At 35.0% G+C, this 23,307-nt stretch overlaps 1 protein-coding gene across 2 annotated transcripts in view; it reads left to right on the forward strand.

The window, feature by feature from the left end:
* DYNC2H1 (dynein cytoplasmic 2 heavy chain 1) overlaps positions 1 to 23,307 on the forward strand; it is a 325,256-nt gene that overhangs the window by 274,115 nt on the left and 27,834 nt on the right. For both annotated transcript variants that reach the window (XM_045817992.1, XM_045817993.1), the window contains one exon: positions 4,794 to 4,883. In XM_045817992.1, the coding sequence (XP_045673948.1) occupies positions 4,794 to 4,883 (90 nt within the window). The remainder of the gene's footprint in view (positions 1 to 4,793; positions 4,884 to 23,307) is intronic.

Here is a 23,307-nt window from a genome sequence, read left to right on the forward strand (position 1 = left end):
GTTTGCTTTCATCTTTTTCCCTTTTTATAACTTAGTGTAACCTCTTACCAAGTATTTTATAATTTTTTAACTGAAACTAAAAGTTACATGTTCTGAGAAAACAAATAAGTTTCTTTAAGAAGGGAAGACACACCCTGGCTGGCGTAGCTCAGTGGATTGAGCACGGGCTGCGAACCAAAGCATCACAGGTTCGATTCCCAGTCAGGGCACATGCCTGGGTTGCAGGCCACGGCCCCCAGCAACCACACATTGATATTTCTCTCTCTCTCTTTCTCCCTCCCTTCCCTCTCTAGAAATAAATAAAATCTTAAAAAAAAAGAAGGGAAGACACAAAATTAAAAAATGATAATTAGATTCATATCTAAGAAGAGAATAAGTTGATTAAATAAATATCTTGGATTTGAAAGTCTTTACTTTGTCCTGGTGCTGTTTTATAAATCTTTCCTCTGTACTAATAAGAAAATTGAAAGCTTTGAAGCTAAGCAAAGGCCTTAGTAAGATTAAATTGGAATCTATTCTAACTTTTATCACATATCATCTATCTTCTGAGTTGTGCTTTCTTTTATGTATAAACAATAAGGCCTCTGTTACTGTGAAATCATTTTACTTTGAATCTATCTTTATTCTTTTGAAATATTCTTTTTATGTATATGTTTCTGAAATAGAGTAGGTTAATTTAATTAGTTGTATAAAGTTTTAAATTATGGCTAGTGTAGAAGTTAATGATAATTTGTAAACTATACCTATTGTTAATTTTTTCGTGTAAAATTGACATTAAAATTAACTCACTGTGTTTCCTTCTTCTTTTTTAAAAAATATTATTAACTGAATCCTTTTTCCCCACACACACTTTAAGCCCAGGGCATCCTCTAGTGTTTGCAATAAGCAGCAGTGACAGTGCTGTCTCCCTGTTTCAGGCACTGCAGTAAGTGTGAGTCACAAACCTTAAATCTGGTGTTGGTTTACTTTCAGCAGGCTGCTGGTAGTGGATTACTGGGATTTCACTCATATTTGAGGAATAGTGCATTATATTTTTTAGTGGGATAGTGGTGTCTGTCAGTAGAATAATTAGTATATATAGTTACACTAATAATTACCATAGTATAAATAAATACATTATTACGTGGAAAAAGGAAGAGTTCCCAAAGTAGCCCTCTTTTTAAAGTCAGATAATAAACATAATAAGATTGTGTAATGGAATTTAAACCTTCAAGATTGTACTGGAATATTTCCTTGTGCACGTAACTTAACCTTTCCTACTTCTCTTTCTAAATGTTTGTAATGGGGATAATAATTATATCCATGTTAGAGAGTTGTTGGGAAATGTCACTGTGTTGATATAAGTAAGTGCTTAGAACAGTGCCTGCACACGTACATGCTGCAGAAGTGTTTGCTGCTGTTGCCCTTCTCATAGATCCTCAATGACTCATGTCTGTATTGAAGTAGCTTCCAGACTTCCCTGATGGTAGTTTTATCCCCACAATGCCTGCTCTGCCTATTTCACTAGGGTAATTTTTCTAAAAACCCAATCTGATTGTGTCACCTTGCTGGGTAAAGCTTGACTTAGTGTTAGCATTGCTTTCCAGGTTAAACTCATTAGGATAAACATTCAAACACTTCCTGGTCTTGTCCTTAACTCATCAGCCCATGTTTACTTTATTGGTGTGCCTTCCTTTCCCTGCTGTCTTCTCCCATGTTTACTTTATTGGTGTGCCTTCCTTTCCCTGCTGTCTTCACTATAAAAGTGTGAAATTTGCTGAAGGCAGTATTGATGCTGACAAATGGACTGTAGAGCCAGGTTGCATGGGATCCTATCCTGGACTTACCGTTTCCCTGTTCTGTGATTTTGGGGCAGGCTATTCTCTGTGTGTCTTTTTATACTTGACTGTAGGCTCTTTATCTTCTGAAACTCACCTCAAGCAATCTCCAACAGAAAGCCTTTCCTGACTCTTGCTCTTATACTTGGTTTGGATTTGGTGTAGCTCATCTTTATGTTTGACAAGAACAGTTCTTGCCATGACCAGGGAACTTACTGTACTGTCTGTAGCTGTGTCTTTTATTCTCTGTTTCCTCCTCTAGCACAAGCTTTTATGGGCAGAAATTATTTTATAACTTTGTATCCCCAGCACCTAACAAATGATTTCCAAATAGCAGCTATTGAACAGATAGAGGCCTGCTAAATAATCAATTAATTGATACTTCAAAGAGGGAATGGACAAATGAACAACTGCTTGTATCCTGTTCTGTTCCTGTGATATCTCACAAAAAGAATAAGAGAGCAAAACTATGTCACATTTAGTGTTAGACCTGGTTCAAGTCCTTTGATATTTTTTAAAAATGTTTGTTTAGTTAAATAAATCTATTCTAAATCCTTAATTTCCCCATCATTATAATATTAATTCTTAATATATATCATCTTATGTTTAATTTCAAATTGTGTAGTATATGTAGAGCACTATAAAAATGTGAAATATGTTGAAGGCAGTATTGATGCTGACAAGTGGACTCTAGAACCAGGTTGTGTGGGATCCTATCCTGGACTTGCCCTTTCCCTGTTCTGTGATTTTGGGGCAGGCTATCCTCTGCGTGTCTCCATTGTCTCCTCTGTAAAGTGGAAGCTATAATACTACCTGCTTCTGAGGATTATTGTGAGCGCCATATGAGATGGTGCATATCAAGCACTTAGCACAGTTACTTACACATAGTAAGCACCCAGTTTTTTATTTTTGTCAAAATCCAATAAACTTTCAAAGCTTAACAGCTACCTCCCTATCAAGACTTCCTTGATTAAATCATTTTTACTGTTGAAACTCCAGCTTTGATATATTGGTTTGGCCAAAAATACTCCTTGTGGTTTTTTTTCCATAAAAGACACATTTTTCATTTTCACCAATAATTTTATTGATTTGCATATTTTGAATATGTTGGCCATCTTCCGTGTGGTATAACATTTATTGTTCTCAATTAGTTGCCTTGATTTGATTGCTGTCAACTTCAACTGGCTGCCCAACTGTGGAGCATCATCCAGCAAGACAATTCCAGCAGGAAACTTCTTGAACCACTTTTGACACATTCAATCAGTTACAGCACCTTCTCCATACACTGCATGAATGTTTTTTTTTTGCATTTCAACTATGTTTTTACCTTTCTTGAAACAATAAAACATATGCTGAAATCATTGCATATTTTCTTCCATCTTCAATATTAAAATGGCTACACAAAAATTCATCAATTTTGATAAGTTTTTTTAAATGCATGCTGATGTAACAGCTATCACAATACAATCTAATAAATTGTTTTGAAAGAAGTTAAAGACAACTAAGTGCTACTGGAGCCATTTTACAGAAAAAACAAGTGAACTTTTTGGCCAACCCAATATAACCTATTATTAAAGTACTGCAAGGGATTTTAGCTGTGTATCTCATTTAGTGGTCCTTTCTACCTTTGTTCTATTGCTATTTAGAGTAAAGACTATATTTATTCTTTTATTCCCCATAATCTTCTATCATATCACTATAATGTCATATTACTTTTATTGTATCACATATTACATTGTATTTCCCTACATAGAATTCAACATACTGTACTATTCTTATAATGAATAATATATTTTTGCCTTTATCCCCCAGTATAATACAAGCTCTATGATATTAAGGATCTTATAGTGCCAGTACATTTTAGGCACTCAGTACATAACTGCTGAATGGATGAATAATAAGGACTTAACCATTTATTGATTTAATGTATTACACCTGCCACTAATATCAGTAACTCTCTTAGTTAACTATGGCTGCATAATAAATTGCCTTACAACTTAGTGGCACAAAATAACAAAAATGTATTAAGTGACAACTTCTGTGGGTTGAGAAGCTGGGCAAAGCTTAAGTAGGTGTTCTGTTTCATGGTTTCCCTCAAGTCTACAATCAGGAGTCAGTCAAGGCTTCAATGGTTGCAGCTTCTAGGAGCACAGAGGAGTTGGCTGCTGGCAGGCCTCAGACCCTCACCGACTGTTGACTGAACGCATCAGGTCCTTACTACGTGGGCCTCTTCCTGAGGCAGCTTCCGACTTGGTAACTTTTTCACTTAGAGCGAGGAAGGGAGAGAGTAAGAGTGAGCTAGGTTATGAAGATAGGACTTTGTAATCTAATCTCAAAAATGGTATCTTAGCACTTTAAAATTTTGTTTTTTATTAAAATATAGTTGACATATAATATTATATTAGTTGTACAACAATATGTATATCAAGTGTACAACATAGTAATTTAACATTTATATACCTTACAATGTGATCACCACTATTTATCTAGTAACCATCTGTCACCATACATTTATTATATTTTTTACTGTATTTCCTGTCCTATACATTATATCTTCATGACTTACTTATTTTATAACTGGAAGTTTGTACCTCTTATTTACCTAGACCTTTTTTTTTTATGTATCTCCCCACCTTCCTCCCCTCTGGAAGCCATCAGTTTATTCTCTGAATCTGAGTTTGTTTCTGTTTTTTTGTTTGTTTGTATGTTTTCTTTTTTTGATTCCCCAAATAAGTTTATACCACATATATGGTATTTGTCATTCCATGTCTGAATTTTGCATTTAGCATAATGCCCTCTAGGACCCTCCATGTTGAGGCAAATTACAAGATTTTATTCTTTTTTATGACTGAATGATATTCAGTTTAATTACTTATTCATCTATCAGTATACACTAAGGTTGCTTCCATATCTTGTCTATTGCAAATATGTAATATGGTATATATAAACTTAATTTGGGCCCTTTTTAAATTGCAGTGCCCTCTCATATGGCAGAGCAAGTGGGAAGGCCCAGAGGATCCTTTACAGTACCTCAGAGGTCTTGTATCTCGGGCCCTTGCAATACAGGTAAGACTAAATTATTTAATATTGCATTGTCTGACTATATTATATTATACACATGCATATCAAGATAGCCTTTTTGCTAGCAACTAGTGAGAATATCATGATTTTGTACATAAAGCACCATTTGTTTATCTCTCATTTTGTCATCTGTGAGTTTCTATAAAATTTTTTAATTTTTTTTTTTGCTTAGTGTATCTTTTTATAATTTTTGAGAATTTAGAGAAAAGCCTATAATATAGATGGATTGTACAGTAACTGAAACTGATTCATAGCTCTGACTAATTTGCTTTAGGGCTTGTACCACCCCCCACAAACTCCCCCCATAGAAAGCTGCTTTTTAAATTTCTTTGTTTTTGTTTTTGTTTTTTCAAATTGATCAAGTGTGTTTCAGAGTGATACAAATAGGTAAATGCAGGAAAATTGAATAGAATAAGAAATGACATAGAGGAGAAAAAAGTGATTTTATTTTACTTCATTTATTTTGTTTATTTTATTGTTGACCCTGGTATAGATGTCCCCTATTTTATCCTCTTCGTTCCCCTCCACCCAGCTCCCGCCCTCCTCCCAGCCTGCACACATTGTTGCCTGTGTCCATGGGCTGTGCATATATGTATGTGTGTAATGGTGCAGGATAGTTAGTGGATGCAGTGTATCCCTTTTCCTGTGATGTTGCACTGTTGTCTGTCTTCTCTGCTGTTGCACCTGCCTCACAAACAGCCTTCTTTACCACATCAACTTCTAATATCATATGGTGACTTGACCAGTGTCCTTCTGGATGCAGCAGTCTTCATCGATGCTTGTGTCAGTAGTGCACACTCATGCCAACATCTGTAACCTTGTCATCACTCATCACTGCTACACCTTTGGATCCCTAAAATGGATATATCCCTCTTTTACTGCAACTGTATTTCCCTCTTAATTTCTCGCTCTCTTAGACTTTCCAGACTGTTCCTCCTCAGTGTTCTCCCAGTCTATTACCTTTTGTCCTGATCTTGCCCAATCCAGCGTGGAATCTATGGCTTATAACTTGAACCATTCTCTGTCCAGTGTCTTCAATATGCTAACTGATTTTTCCTTCATGTTTTATTTTCCTAAAAAAAAACATTCAACTTGGATCAGTCTCTGTCCATACACAAGCTCTGCCAGTGAAACCTCAGATGTAGAGCATTCAGTATTGGAGCTACCCTGAGCACTGCTCCTGTGTTCTGCAGCAGCTATTTCAAACCTTCATTACTTTTGTGAAGACTTCCCTTCTGTCACTGCTTCCCCTTTTTCTTAGCAGACCACCTTTTCTTTACAGAGAAAATACAAGCTATGAAACACGACCACTTGAAAATTCCTACCCTTCTTTCCCACCTAGCATTTGTATGAGCCCACCCTCCTCATTTTTGCTCCAATACCAAAGAAGTTGACTTTCTGCTGTTGAGAGCTCATCCTTAGACCTTGATTCCCTCTGCTCTCATCTCTTTAGACACTTCCTCCAAGAGATGAGTTGTTGTTCTTCTGTATTTACATCTTTTCCTCTCTTCATACTCTATCCTGTCAGCCTACAAATGGCACTCCTTTAAAGGGACCAGGACTCATCTGAATGTTTGTTAGGCTTCAAGCTTTAGGTTGTTGATTATTGGAGGAAAAATTACTGGCTATGAAAATGAGGTTAAAATTAGGAGGTAGGGAAGAACCAGGTATTCTGATTTAATCATTTACCTGCTGTGTATATGCCTGGATATAATCTATCAGTAAAAGCCAAAAGAATGGAGGGGAGAAGGGGAAGAAGGATAGGGAAGGCAGAAAGAAAGGACAAATAGTCCATCAATATTCTTAGAATAATACAGAAATGCTCTGAAGGTCTTGGTATATTATAATTGCATGGCTGTGATAATTTACCGCTTCATGTATTTGTCAGTGTTGTTTGCTTTCGATTAGTTTTGTAAAGGGCAGAGACTTCATTTGTTGCAGTGTCATCCTACATTACACTGTATGTACAAATAAACAGTAGTATGCTATGCGCATGTAACGATCTATTGTTGATACTGAAATTAATGTTATAAAAATTTTACATAAATTGTCACATTTTTCTGGCATGATTTATACTGAGTGTATCGAATACTGGTCATCAAAACTGAAAACTTTTCTACTATGTAATTTTCTTAAAAGTTTCATAGCCATTTAGCCTTAAATGAAATGCTAATATACCTCCTAACCCTCAAATAACTTTCAGGCTTAATAATAGCTTATTTTGTATCCCTTCCAACCAGGGATTATGTAATATTCATTATTTCTATCACCACTTAGAGACTTTTTTGTTTTGTTTTCCTGCCTTAATATTTTTTTCAGTTATAGATGTACAAAAATATCCACCCCACTAACGCTTTAATATTTGGGAATCACTTTCCATCTCTTGCAAGATATGTTAGGAGCTTTGTTTTCAGATATGCTTTCTCTATATCATAGATTCATGCGCAGAGCAGCTTGTGAAGTTTAGAAGAGCAATGTAGCTACACAGGTGTGGAAGGAAGGGATGAAGGAAGGGAAGGATGGGCACAGAGAATTGGAAGTCCTGTTTGCAAAGGAAAACGGCAGCTTTTGCTTTCTTATGAAAGTATAATGATCAGACTGAATCCAAAGAAGCATAGAGCTGCTTGAGCCCTGCTCCAGCCATAGTTTAATGCCCCCCCCCCCCAAAAAAAACCATAAATAAAATAAAATTGTTTTTTTTAAAAAGTCCTGGCTGGATGGCACATTTCATTGGAGCACCATCTCATACATGAAAAGATTGCAAGTTTGATTCCCAGTCAGGGCCCATACCTGTGTTGTGGGTTTGATCCCTGGTCAGGGTACATAGGGAGGCAACCAGTCGATGTTTTACTCTCACTTCTCTGTCTCTCTGTCTCTGTCTCTCTTTCTTCCCTTTTTTCTCTCTCCAAAATTAATAAATGTGTCCTCAGGTGAAGTTTATATTAGTTGAGATCCCAGAGCCTTTCGTTTTAGGACATAACATGGGAAAACAGAACAAGCAGCTCTGAGTATCATGCGTAGTGCCTGTTCAGTACCAGGGTTTTGTACAAATAAGGTGAGACTAACTGGGATCGAGGGCAGCTTTGTTTGTTTCTTTGTTTGTTTATTGAATCAAAAATATTGTAAATAGCTACTTTATGCTAGACTCTCAATAAAGTACTGGAGATGCAATGCTTAGTAAATATATATAGTTCCTATCTTGGTGCTAAACACTATGCTGTAGCTGCTGAATGTAGGATGATAAGTGAAATAGACTTACACTGTATCCCAAGAAACTATTCTTACAATTTATCAGAAGAGGTAGACAACTGAATGACAACAGTAAGAGTGAAATGGGAGTGCGGTGTTATGAAAGCAAATACCCTGAGTACCTAACCTGCTTGGGAACAGGGATGTGATGTTCAAGTGGAGAACTTAGTAGGAATAGACCAAGTGAAGAGGAGAGGGAAGAATGTGCCAGACAAGGGGAGGGGCAGAGTTAAGAATAAGCCTTGTGCTTTCAAGTAACTAAAAGCAGCATGGAGTGTGAGAAAAACAGGTATTGAGAGATTAAGCTGGAGGGGCAAGAAAGGCCAAGTCATGTCACTATGTTAAGGAATTATATTTGATCCAAAGGCTGAAAAGGGCAACATTGCAGGATATGAATGAGGGAAATCAGATTAAGTTTTAGAGGGACTGTTTTCCAATATGGATAGAGTCAAAGGCGGTATAAGGTTTAGGACTCTCCTCTGATGCTGGTAACTTAAAGAAGCCAGGAAACCTTTAGGTACTCAGGGAATCTCAGCCAAAGGGAGTCTTGCAGGCAACCTGGTATTCATTCTTTGGTCTCCACTCTAAGATCTGTAGAGCAAGGATTTTTTTTAATTCCATTGTATTTCCAATACCTAGTATATTGTCCACTGAATAAATAAATGAACTAATGAATGAACAAATAAATGGACTGGATAGGTTATTTTCTTTGGGAACCTAGAATTATTTTCCTAACTTCAAATTCTTCTGTCTTTTCTTTAGAAATAACATCTTATGAGAGTTTCTTCAGTTTCCACACTTTTGTTTTTCTGTTGGGCTGCAGAATGAGTCCCCATAGCCCATCGCCCCAATATACTCTGATTCTTCTTGTTGATCACTTTAAATTCCAGCATGTTCTCTATCCAGTTTATAAATCTTATGGTGCCAGCATTTGCCACTCTGTTCTCTGTCTTCATATTCTCAGCTTCTCACAGTTGGAGCCCTTCACTCTGCACCTATGACTTTTGTTCCAACCTAACTCATGAACTAACTCTAAGTTAGGATTCACAGATCTTCATCTCCAGTACTCAGCTAGATCTGAATATGCTAAACAGACCCACTATTCTAGAGATGTATAATGGATTCCTGAATATTTCCTCATTATACTTCTGCTTATCAGACTTGGAGTGCCATGTGCCAATGGCAAGCTTTCACATGCTCATTTTTTTAGGACTGAGCTTCTCCTTAGGGTCTATGTCTTTGGTTTTGAAATTTATAATGACTTCTGCCCTAGCTGGTGTAGCTCAGTGGATTGAGCCCCAGCCTGGGAACCAAAGGGTCGCTGGTTCAAATCCCAGTCAGGGCACATCCCTGGGTTGTGGGCCAGGTCCCCAATAGGGGGCATGCAAGAGGCAACCATACTTTGATGTTTCTCTCCCTTTCTTTCTTCGTCCCTTCCCCTCTCTCTAAAAGTAAATAAAATCTTTTTTTAAAAAAGTAAGCCATAAAGTTCTAAGAAAACATGAGATTTTAAAAAAATTTAATTTAATTTAAATTTATAATGACTTCTTAAACTCCCCTCTTTGGGGGGGGAGGGGTGATGGGTATAACTCAAGCCAGTCAGTGACTGGTACATTTACATACTACCAAATCCTGACACCTTTCCTTTTTATGAAGGAATCTTATTGTTTATACCAACCAGTAGGGATCTTGAAGTCTGGGGAGATTGAAACAATAAATAGAGTTGCTTATTTATATATTTTCTCTGTATTCCTCCACTAGAATGGAAGCTTCATGAGGGCAGAAATTTTTGCTTATTCACTCTTCTATCCAAAAATGTAGAACAGTGGCTTGCACAAGTAGGCTTTTCAATAAATTTCTGTTGAATAAGTCAATGATTCAGTCAATCTTAGGGCTACTGTCAAGAAAACTGACATATATCTTTTTCATGTTTCCCAATCATCATGATTTAGGTGTATTCTACAATACCCATGATGTATTTGAGATTTTAGCTTCTGTCTAAACCTGTCCAGTGAAGATTCTTGTTTTTACCCTCCTCTACAATCTAACATTTGAAGACTGTTTTATTTTGTCTTAAGATTCCAAACTTTAAAAGTACTCTTATTAAAATTGCAATGTTTATTTTTTAATCATTTTCTGAGGTGTCTCACTCTATTTTTAAAGGTTCTTCAGTACTTCACATTCCTGAAAAAGGGAAGTCTACACCCTAACTTACCCTAATTAACTCTCACAGTATTTTACACATAGTAGGTACTCAGTAATATCATTTATAAGAATACTTAGATAAACAAAATTCTAAAAGTAGTCTGTATCTGGTCTAAGATCTCCAGCACCCTTATTTTTATATACTATACTCAGCTAGAATAGCTACCTTATAGATATTTTTATTTATATGCATTAATTTTGCAAAAACCATTAATTTTTTTATTCATTCAGTGAATATTTATTGAGCTTTTATGATGTACTATCTACCTCTCTAAGTGCTGGAAATTCACACAGAGAAGAAAACAAGAAATTCTTGCCAACAGAAACTCTACAGTTAGTGAAGGTGATAGAAATATAAACAAATAATATATTAATAGTGGAATTGCATAGAAAAATACATCTTGGCCCAAAACCTGAGCTATAAGATTAATATACAGCCAGACTTTAAACTGGATTACCATCATCATAAAATAAACTTATGCTATATATCTGAAATTCTATCTAGTAAAATGCAGGTATTGCTGTAGCAGTAGTATTATAAAATTTTAGGAGTCAAATTCTGTACAGAGACAGTAATTTCTCAACACTGTCAGCTGATAAATTCTGCCTGTGGTCAACTATCTTGCACATTTAGAATACTAAACAGTAGTCTGTGGTCTGTGATGATATGCAGTGTGATAGAAGCAATCGCATAAACCATGCTGTTGGTACTGCTTGCAGAAGATAAATCTTGGTTCTAGAAATGTGACAGTATAGCAACATAATTGGCTTTCAACATAGCAAAATTCTCCCTGAATTTTTATCTGCATCTCAGCTTTCATCACATGCATACTAATTTCATCATCTCTTTGGAGTAGCATAATAAGGATCTTTACAGCAGAGAACATGCAGAGAATACTTAAACTCTTATGACAAATTTGGTTTCTTAAAGAATAAGCAGATTCTAGCAACAAACTACTTTCCCTGCAAGTAAGGAGGGATTCTGTTAGTAATCCCTGCTATATTGTTGTCCTTATTTTCAAAATAGTGCTCCAAATGCTTTCGATAGGCTTTCCTTGGTTCATGCAGCCACTTTTACCAGTTGAAAGCTTCTATTACATCTTATTTGAATATAGTTTATTAGTATATAACAAGACAACTGCAAAATTTCTTTTATGTCGTACAGTTTTATCTTTGGCTAAAGAACAACAATAATAGTGATTGACAGTTTTTCTGCTATAGTCAATGAGTCTGTCCTATCAAATACTGTTAATATTTCTGAAAATATAGTGGAAGGGTATAAACAAAATATTGTGTGCTTTTAATTTCCAAATCAATCATAGCCTTTGCAAAATTTGTTCCATTGTCAATGATAATTGAATACTGATTTTCCATTCTATAATATATCTTCTATCAGATTCACCTTGTTGACATCTATTTGCAAACTGGAAAACTTCACAAACAAGGAAAATGGTGATAGGTTTTATTACTAAGTTACATGTTGTCACTTCAAAAGGATTTTGTGATGTATATGCTTATCTAATTGTCTATTGCCCATAATTTTGAAGTAGGCTATTTAATAATAGCACTAATAATATTTTTTTGTATATAGTAAAATATATTTCAGTGTTATGTTTGCTAGGAAGAATCTTGAACATAAGATCCACAGGTTAAAGAAATCTCAAAATTCCTTGATTTCATAGTCTGAAATGATTTGTAATCTATATCAATGATTTTGTCAGGCTTTTTTTTAAACTTCATGGATGCAAAACCTCAATTTAAAAATTGTTCCTAAGTAAGTATTCTTTTTCATGTCTTTTGGTTTGAAATTTTGTGAGAAATAAATATTTAATCTACCTAATTCCTTTTTTTTTATTTTTATATCTGGGTTGAAGATGATTTATACAGGATATTTTTGTAGATGACATTACAGGGCATTTTCTCCTTGAGAAATTTTGAGATGGCAGAGATGTTCATTTTGAAGTGTTTCATTGTTGTTTCATCCTCACAAGGTAGCAAGTGTGCCCATCTAGGACTAACCTTTGAAGTATTCATCATTATATAAAATTAAATAACCCATAACTGAATTTTGCCCTTAAAAGTAATTTTATATAGTGTTGCCAAAGTATGCCAAGCAATTTTACAAAGATCTGGATTTCAACATAGCCAGATAAGTATATGATTATTTGTATTAGTTAAATTTTTATTACTATTCCTTAGCTAAAATGCTTCTAACAGTATTCCTAACACTTATCTACTTAATGCATTCTCATATTTGTATTATTATCCATATTTTTCTATTTATTAAACTCTAAAGTTCTTAATTTTTACATAAAATTAAGTTTTTACAATCATTTTTTAAATTTCGCTCTTGCAATAATGCATGCATACCAAAATTTAGACTAAAATAATTTAACCTGTAAGCATAATAAGGGGTTATTTTCACTGTAAGTGGCATATAAAATGGCCATCTCAATATGATAGTAAGTAATCTAATATTTAAAGTAAATCTAAATGGCATGCCTTGTTGACATTAAGAACTTTGTTACACTTATTAAATAGGGTAGTAGCATTTGTGCTCATACAAATATATGTATTGCTCATTTCTAGGCTGTCAGAACACTTCTAAAGTAGGCACTTATTTTTTATTTGGCCAACAAGAAAGTGAAGGCAAATAATAGATCTTGGTCAAATACTTAAGTTAAACTGAATTTTATTTCTAGTAAACATCAAGATACTATAAAAAATATATAGATTAAAGTAGCTAGAAAGTGAATGGGTTGGAGAGGTTAATACCTTGGAATGAGTGGTCAAGTTAAATGAACTCTTAATGGGCGATATCTAAACAGAGACTTTAATGAAATAAGAAAGCAAACCATGAACATCTTGCTGGGGAAGCGGGGGCGAATCTAGGCAGAGAGACAAGCACATGCAAAATCTTTGAGAAAGGAATGTACTTTCTTGCTTAAGGAATAAAAAAGAAGCCAGGGTGGCTGGAACATGCACATAGAGAGCAGTGCCACTGGAAATGAGGCTAAATGTATCTCCAGGGTCCCTGCCATAGGTTCATGAAGGCTTTGGTAAGAGGCTTTAAATTTAGTCTGAGCCATGATACTCAGTGGATGGTTGAGATTAGGGGATTAAAAGGTTATTATGTTGGTGCGTGAAGAACAAACTGTAAGGAAAAAAATGGGAGCAAACTAATGCAACTGAGGTTATGATGGTGTTATGGACTAGAGTGGTGAATGTGGCAGTGAAGCAATGGTAAGTTTTAATGTTAGACCTATGGATTTAGCTATAGGACATGGGGGAGAGATGGGAAGAATGATTTCAAGGTTTTGGCCCAAGCAATTGGTTGAGTTTTTCACTGAGTTAAAGGATATGGTGATAGAGCATATTTCTTAGGGAACAGGGAGATGGCTTTACAAATTAAGAGTTCTGATTTGAACATGTTAAGCTTAGATACCTTTTAGACATTAAAGTGAAAATGTCAGGGAAGTAGGTGAAGGACAGAGGTTATAGTAAGAGATTTAAAGTTGGCCCAAATAGTGGGCACTGGTACACTCCAGTACTGAGAAATCCAGATAAGGATGAGGAGTCAATAATGAAGACCAAGTAGTACTAGTCAGGAAGACAGATGAAAGACTTGGAAATGATGGTGATCAAGAAGCCAAGAGAAGAAAGTGTTTTGAAGGGTCAAAGTCATCAACTGTGTCAAATACCATAAGACCATAGATAGTTTTTAAAGGAATTTTGTTATAAGGTGTCACAGGTAAATATGTAGCTGGTGGGGTGAAGGACCAAGGAAGAACTTTTTCTTTAGTTTTTCTTGTGCCTGATTTTTAATATGAGAGATATTTCACCATTCTGTATCCAATAAAGATAAAAAATTAACAATGCAAGAAAAAGGAATTAATTTTAGGAGTGAAATTCTTGGAAAGAATTAAAAATATGTCCCTGTACATATTTTCCCTGTACATGGGAAGGATTAACCTTGAATAGGAACTTGGACTAATCATAAATTATAACTTATCATTAGGAAGGGACCTGCAAATAGAGTAGCCTTTCTGGATTTCTGGTTTGCCACACTAAAAATTAAGTACTATGCAAAAGGCATTACTAATAATCTTATTGTTTCTCACAAGATTTGCTATGTTCAGGTTTCTCACAAGATTTGAAGCCTGTTTGGGTTTAAACCGTGCATCTCAACTCATTCATGTCTTTGGAAAAGTCAGAGAGAAGTCAATAAAACAAAGATAATCAAGTTTTGTTCTCCAGAGTTTTCTCTATAAAGTCGTGAAAGAAAATCACAGGATTCTGTTGAAAGATAACACTTCCTTGTGTTGAACATTGAGCCTAGAAACTCAGATTTATGGCTTTTAGTTTTTTCAAATTAAAAAATATTCTGTTTAGCTAGACTTTCTAGTATTCTAATAGGTGTATATATTGAGGGTAGAAGAAAAGTAAAGGTTTCCTGTTCCAAAGGTAAGACAAATGCATATTTTGTTTGTTTCTAATCAATCAAGTCCATGTCTATTAAGTTAATATTGTAAACAAACTAGCAAAAATCATTTAATCAAGACAGTTATAGAGGTTAAAGTTTTCCTCACATCCTTTGTACAGCTTGAGGTTTGTTGTTGTTGTTGTCATTGGTGCTTCAGTCATCTATACAATGTGAGGGACCCAATTAACAGAACCCAATTAGAGAGTGGTTTACATTTTAAAAATTAGACCAGTCAACTATAGAATTAGAAGATGTAAGTAGCCTTCTAGGTATCTATCATGCTCTTACTAAATTCATATTAGATGTTAATTGGTCCCGGAATCTGTATTCATTACTAAGCTACATGGTCATAATTTATTCTTCTTAAAAAGTTTATCTTAGCTGCTTTTCATTTAAAGCAATGAGAATTTTGTAACAAGCTTTCAATTTCATAAGTACCTAGGTTTACTACTGTTTTGTTTATTTTGGATATCTCACTAATTTGAGTGACATTTTTTGGTTCTTTCCTTATTTTGTTAAAGATTTGGGTTGTTTTTTATTTATTTTTTATTTTTTAAATATATTTTATTGATTATGCTATTACAGTTGTCCCATTTTCCCCCCTTCACTTCCCTCCACCCTGTATACCCTCTCCCACCCATATCTCCCCCTTTAGTCATGTCCATGTGTCATACTTCTAAGTTCTTTAGCTTCTACATTTCCCATATTATTTTTACACTCCCCCTATCTATTTTCAACCTACAATCTATGCCACTTATTCTCTGTACCTTTTCCCCCTCTCTCCTCCTCCCACTCCCCTGTTGCTAACCCTCCATGTGATCTCCATTTCCGTGGTTCTGTTCTTGTTCTACTTCTTTGCTTAGTTTCTTTTGATTTTGCTTTAGGTGTGGTTGTTAATAATTGTGAGTTTTCTGTCCTTTTACTATACATGTTTTTTCTTTATCTTCTTTTCTTAGATAAGTCCCTTTAACATTTCCTAAAATAAGGGCTTGGTGATGATGAACTCCTTTAACTTGACCTTATCTGAGAAGCACTTTATCTGCCCTTCCATTCTAAATGAAAGCTTTGCTGATAGAGTAACCTGTGATAGAGGTCCTTGTCTTTCATGACTTTGAATATTTCTTTCCAGCCCCTTCTTGCATGTAAGGTCTCTTTTGAGAAATTAGCTGACAGTCTCATGGGAACTCCTTTGTAGGTAACTGTCCCCTTATCTCTTGCTGCTTCTAGGATTCTCTCCTTCATTTTTACTTTGGCTAATGTAATTATGATGTGCCTTGGTGTGTTTCTTCTTGGGTCCAACTTCTTTGGGGCTCTCTGAGCTTCCTGGATTTCCTGGAAGTCTATTTCCTTTGCCAGAATGGGGAAGTTCTCCTTTATTATCTGTTCAAATACGTGTTCAATCTGTTGCTTTTCCTCTTCCCCTTCTGGTACCCCTATAATTCAGATGTTGGAACATTTAAAGATGTCCTGGAGGTTCCTAAGCTTCTCCTCATTTTTTTTAATTCTTATTTCTTCATTCTTTCCTGATTGGCTTTTTTTTCCTTCCTTCTTGTCCACTCTATTGTTTTGAGTCCCAGTTTCCTTCCCATCACTATTGGTTCTCCGTGCATCTTCCTTCATGTCTTTTATGGTAACCTGCATTTTTTCATGTAATTTGTGCTCAAAATCAACCAATTCTGTGAGCTTCCTGATCACCAGTGTTTTGAACTGTGCATCTGATAGATTGGCTATCTCTTGGTCGCTCAAAAAGATGAGCCCTGGGGCATTGATCTGTTTTTCTGTTTGATACATCTCTCTCTCTCTCTCTCTCTCTCTCTCTCTCTCTCTCTCTCTCTCTCTCTCTTTTGTTTGTTTTTTTGTTTGTTTGTTTTTGTTTTTTTGGTCTGGATGCTCCTGTTACGGTGAGGGGCGGAGCCTTAGGTGTTCACCGGGGCTGGGCACCCCAGTCACTGGATTGTGATGTTGTATGTGGGGGCGGGGGCGGGGGCGGGAGGGAACAATGGCGGTAGTTCCATTCTCCTGGGATCTCAGTCCCTTCCCTGGGATCCTGGGTTGCGCGCTCTGCCCTGATTCACAATTGCAGCCTCACTGGGTCCGCCAGTTGCTGCTTGTGTACTCAGGGTCTACCCGCTGCAATCCGCTTGCGCACCCAGACGGCTTATGGCTTACGCGCTCCCGGTTGCCTTAAGTGCCCAGTTCTCCCTGTTCTCCGCAGGCCGAGCCCTGCGCCGGCTGCTGCTCCTCTCCGCCCCTCCTACCGGTCTGGATGAATGGGTCTACTTCAACTTCTTGGCTGTCCGACTTCCATTCAGATAAATTCTCTGTCAGTTCTGGGTGTTGTTCTGGGTGTTATTCTGCCTCTAAATTGTTGTTGTTCTAATCTTGGTTGTGCGTGGAGGTACGGTGCGTCCACCTATACCTCCATCTTGCTGGAAGTCCCCAGATTTGGGTGGTTTTTTGTTTGGGAGTGTTTTTAAAAGTATTTTTGACAATCCAGATATTAATAACCATTAAAGTTTGACCCAAAGTACTAGAAATTTTTGTTTTTCTTTTTTTATATTATTTGCAATTTGCCTAATAAATAATTGGTAGTAAACCTTAGTTTTTTTTAAAATACCAGAAGCACTTATAAAGAATGCCTAACAATAAATTGCAAATAGTTTGAAAATCCTTCAAAAGTGTTCTTTTTCATCCCCACGGAGGCAGGCATGGTACTCACTATGACAAGGGTTACAGCAGAAAGAAAATAGCCCTTGCCCGTGTGACTTGGTTGGAGCATCATCCCACACACCAAAAACTTGCTGGTTCGGTTCCTGGTCAGGCCACATACCGAGACTGCAGCTCAATCCCAGGTCGGGACGCATATGGGAGGCAACCAATTGATGTTTCTCACATCAATATTTCTTTCCTTCTCTCCCTCCCTTTCTCTCTAAAATCAATATATGTATTTTTAAAAAACAGGAAGAAAATATTAACATTGTGTGGGAAAATTAAGATATTAAGTTTAAAGAAATAGTAAGCAAAGGGAAGAGATTACTATATTATATGTAGTTTTTTCCACTGAAATAAATGTGGGTGTTCAGTTTGTGTATATTTTTTTCTACAATACCATTTAGCAATGTCAAGTTGTATTTATAAATCAGTGTGTGGAGAAATTTCCTAGTCTAGTTAATATTGATATCTTACAGGAAAATAGCACCTACTTTACTGTGGCTCCAGATCTACCCACTAATCCTGGCATTCACATTCTACAGAATAGTTAGCGTCTTCATAAGGAGTTCAAAAATGAATAAAGGTTAAATTACCACAAAAACAAGGTCTTATTTCCAAATATGATTTCTGTGTCTTAGGAGGAGAAATGGAAGTGATTAAGAAATCTTACCCAGCCTTCTAGGGATGTAGATCCACACTAAAGAGTAGTACAGCACCAAGAGGTTTCTTGCGGTTTAGGCAGCTTTCAGCATGTCTCTAGATTTGATGGGGGTGAGAGTGGCCAAGAACATCAGAATGTATTTATAAGCATGTAATACTGAAGACTCAAAAGCCAACACACCTGTTCCTTTCAAAGTTGATTGAGATAAAATGCCTAAGAATATGAAAATGGGAAAATGAAATTTTAGATTTTTTAGATGATTTTCTTTGAAACACTGACAGAAAAGCAACATCAGTAAAGTCCTTCCTTTATGAAAACTTTAACTAATTCATGAGGGGTGGGGATTGCTTTTGAATTAACTTGACCAACTTGACCTTAGATTCTCTTTTTCTTTCCTCATTCTTATTAGTAGCATGCAGAGTTTTGTATATAAAGGTAAAACACACAGAAAACCTGTGGTGTTGAAATAGGAGAATTAGGGAAGTCATCTGTGATGTGGTGGTATTTGAACAGAGACTTGAAGAAAGTAAGGAAATTGTGCCCGCTAAAGAAAGTTTCAAGCTGAGGAATAGCAAGTACCCTGAAGCAGAGAGTTTTTTTCAGAAAGGCGGTCAGAGGAGGCAAGGTTAGAATGTTATGATTTGGGAGAGGGAGGTTGGAATTGGGGCAGAGGTCGGTAGCGAGGGCCCTATATGCTATTATAAGGACATCTATTTCTACTGTTAGGGAAGTACATGTTATAATTATTATGTAATTATGTTATGTTACTGATATAATAATTATTACTAAAGCCATAATTTTACTCATTGAATTTGATTTTGCTCAGCCTAAACTCTAAAATTGTCCTGCGCAAGATATGGCAATTTATAAGCTCATTTTTCCCTGAATAATATTAAATCATCAATTTTCAGAAATTGACAATTTTCAAAGCAACCAACTAAAAGGTAAAAATTGTCAGATTGGATAAAATAAAATTTAATGGTGATGGCATTAGGTATCAAGGCATTGCACTTTAAAGGTAGAATGATGAATAAAGATATACTACGAAAGCACTAATCAAAGCAAAGCTCGTGCAACTGTATTAATACCAAGCAAACAATTCTAAAAGGAAAGACTGTAACGAGGCATAATGAGTGTTATTTTATAATGATAAAGTGATCAAGTTATCAAGAGAACACAATACTAAACATTTATATATCTAATAAGAGTTTCAAATGCAAAAACATAAAAATTGATACTTCCGTGAGGAGGAATAGATAAATCCACAAAGTGGGAGATTTCAACATACCTCTCTCAATAATTGACAGAATAAGTAGACAGAAAATCAGTAAGGATATAGAATCCTTGAACAACATTATTAACTAATTTAACTGATACTTATAGACCATTCCAACCAACAACAGCAGAATACACAGTGTTCTTTTCAAGTACACACAGAATTTTACCAAGGTAGATGTATACAAGTGTATTTAATCCACACAAAGTAGGCTCTCAGGCAAAAATTAAATTAAGGTAGAAATTAATAATAAATTTGTAGAAAAATCTTAAAATATTTGGAAATTAAATACCTACTTTTAAATAATTCATGGGTCAAAGAAGATATAACAGAAAACTAGAAATGAATTTAGCTAAATAAATGTCAAACCACAACACATCAAAATTGGGAGATGTAAAGAATTAAAGTCAATGTAAATGGATAGCCAAACATTAATGGATAGAATCTTAACTACAGTGTACTCAATACATGTTTTAAAACAGTTCTCTAAAATTGGTAGGCAAGGTTACCTTATTAATGAAGTATGTGAAGCAAGAAATTGTTTTTAAAGATCATATAGTCAAAATGATTAAAACTCTAGGAAACTGTTTCAACTCAATCTTGTTCTCTTGAACTCCAGACAGATTTTTCTCTTTAAATTTTTTTATTTATTGATTTGAGAGAGAGAGAGAAAGAGGGGGGAGGGGAGAAGGAAATAGGAAATATCTGTTTATGTTCCACTTATATATGCATTCATTGGTTTGATTCTTGTATATGCCCTGACTGGGGATCGAGCCTTCAACCTTGATGTATTGAGGCAACACTCTAACCAAATGAGCTACCCTAGCCAGGGTAAGCAGACAGATTTTATATCCAATCTCAGAAGTCTCCTTAAAGATGATTTAAGATTGAGAAGCAAAAGATTAAACTTGGGAGAAAAAAAAACTAATCTTTTTCTCCTATGGTTAGATAATATAACTATTAAATCTAATGCACAAGTTTGGAAGAAGAAGAATGTAAACCCAGGTTGGAGTTTAGGAAAAATTCAGACTCGGAAATGACAAATATATAGTAGTATACCCATTACTTCTTGAATTTTGTACAACAAACTTTAGTAAGAAATATTGTATTTGTTTAATGACTCTGAAATTTTAAATTCCAGTATAATTCATGGTAATCTCCCTTGCTGTTGAGCTCCAGTTTATTGCCATCTATTCATCCAGTGATTTGAGAAACTTGAAATACCCTGGGTTATTAACATGCTAATAACTTTTAATGTTCTGTTTACTCTGGTCAGAACAATAACCTAGAGGTGTTATTTTTGTTCTGGATAAATTAGATTTTAATTGTTGATGAATTTATTCTCAGATTTTTAAGACTTGAAATTTATACTAAATAATTTTGAAGAAAAGATGAAGGAATATAAAAGACACATTGAAAAGAACAATTACCTAAATTACTTCTTATCTGCCTTAAACACTTTTTTTTCTAGGAACACATAGCATTAAAATGAAATAAAATGGTATAAATTTAGTAATGCATTTTATTTTATACTAAATAATTGCTATTATATGTGAATAAAGAACTCCAGACAGATTTTTCTTTTTAATTTTTTTAATTTATTGATTTGAGAGAGAGAGGGGAGATAGAAAGAAACAAGATGTGTCTATTTATGTTCCACTTATTTATGCATTCATTGGTTTGATTCTTGTATGTGCCCTGACTGGGGGTCGAACCCGCAACCTTGGTGTATTGGGGCAACACTCTAACCAACTGAGCTACCCAGGCCAAGGCATGCAGACAGGTAGGCTGTAGGCCAGTCCCAGCTGAAATGTTTTGATATTCTCCCTTAGATAGGCTGTAGGCCAGTCCCAGCTGAATATTTTGATATTCTCCCTTCAATATTTGTTCTATGTATTCAAATACTGTTTTTACATAACTAGGTTACATAAATACACTATGCATACCTTTTTAGATTCTGGTAAATTCATTAGGTTGTGAGCAGATCCCAGTGTCATTAAATATTCTTCAAAGATGACTTTCTATTGTTACACAATTTTTATTGTATTTATGTACCATAATTTAATTAGCTAATACTTATTATTAGCTAATTTCTATTTTCTATAAATTATTCTAGTTTCTGATATAATTATGCTTCCAGTTTCTTAATATGATAAATAATTTTAAGTGAGCAAACCATGTGTGATCACCTCTAGATTATACCTTAAAATACATTTCAAAAAAAGGAATTACTGAGTAAAATAACTTGAATATGTTTAAAGCTTTGGCACATTTTACCAAATTGTTTTATAGAAATATCATACTAGTATATATTTCTACTAAAATTTTATCCATCTTGCACACTTACTAACATTTGAGTATTATCATTCCTCATTCTGCTAACCTTAAAAACATAACTTAGTTTTTAAATTTGCATAATTATTAAGGATGATCCTATCTTACATGTTTCAATAAACATGAAAACCATCTATCATTGTGTTAATTCATTTTCTTATTTGTGGAAAATAACTATATTAATTAAACATTAATGAAGTAAAAATCCATCTGCCACACTGTAATTTTTAATTAAGTTGAACATGTGCATACCCATTTATGGCATAAACTTTTGGAGGGTTTTTTTTTTAAGAGTTTGTTTATTTACTTTTAGAGAGAGAGGAAGGGAAGGAGAAAGAGAGGGAGAAAAACATCAGTGTGTGGTTACCTCTTGCACACTCCATACTGGCCCACAACCCAGGCATGTGCCCTGACTGGGAATCAAATTGGTGATCCTCTGGTTCGTGGGCTGTCACTCAATCCACTGAACCACACCAGGCAGGGCTCTTTTGGGGGTTTTAAATTCAAAATTAATTTTAAAAAATTCAATGAAATAATAATCTAATTTGAAATCTCTGTAAATATTTTTTAAAACAACTGTTTTAAAATAACAGAAATAAATATTATCATGTAAGCATCTTTGTTGACTGTTTAGGTAATAAAAATAGAAGGCAGATAATAGAATGAGCACATTTGATAGGGAGTAAATAATATGCAATGTTCATAATTTTAAATTATTTAATTGAAAGTAGGTACTTTATGAAATTGTATTATCATAAAGGATAATATCCAAGAAGCAACAATCATACTTTGTTAAATGATCTCTAGTTCTACACGTAAAATCAATATATTTTCAATTGGTTGGAGAACATAGGAACACTTTTGTTACAATGTAGGAGTAGTAGTCAAATGCATTAAGATAAAAATACAAACACCCTAGCTGTGGCGATTTTAATTTCTCTTATTCTAGACCTGGCTGACAAGTGTAAATGCGTGGGTGGTTAACAGGGTGTTGCAGTACACAAGACACAGCCTCTCTACACTGTAATAAATTAACACAGTTTTTTCTTAGACTGTTTAGAAAGCATGCATAATAAATTACTTAGTAAAGAAAATTTTGCATGTTTTTCATAGCTGACATTACTATGGTATCATCTCTATACAGCAGGTGAAATAACAGACTGATTCAAAAGTCATCAGTAAGCTATCTTCCTCTTAAGGCACATAGCACCTCCAGCAAATATTACAGAGAAACAAATCACATAATGCTTCCTGAGTTTATTACCCGACTCCAGCACTTACTAACTCTGTGACCTTGGGCCTGACTTTAAGCTCACCATATCTCTATTTCATCATTGAGAAATGGGATATTAATACTGACTTTCAGGGTTGTGGTAAGCATAATTTGGTCGATACATGGAAAATATATAGTAAAAGTTGCACAAAACTGCATGTTATTTTTGTTATTTGTTCCAAATGGCAATTTAATTATACTCATTAAGCATTCTTT

Source organism: Phyllostomus hastatus, unplaced genomic scaffold, assembly GCF_019186645.2.
Source record: "Phyllostomus hastatus isolate PE091 unplaced genomic scaffold, TTU_PhHast_1.1 phas_scaffold_317, whole genome shotgun sequence".
NCBI lineage: Eukaryota > Metazoa > Chordata > Mammalia > Chiroptera > Phyllostomidae > Phyllostomus > Phyllostomus hastatus.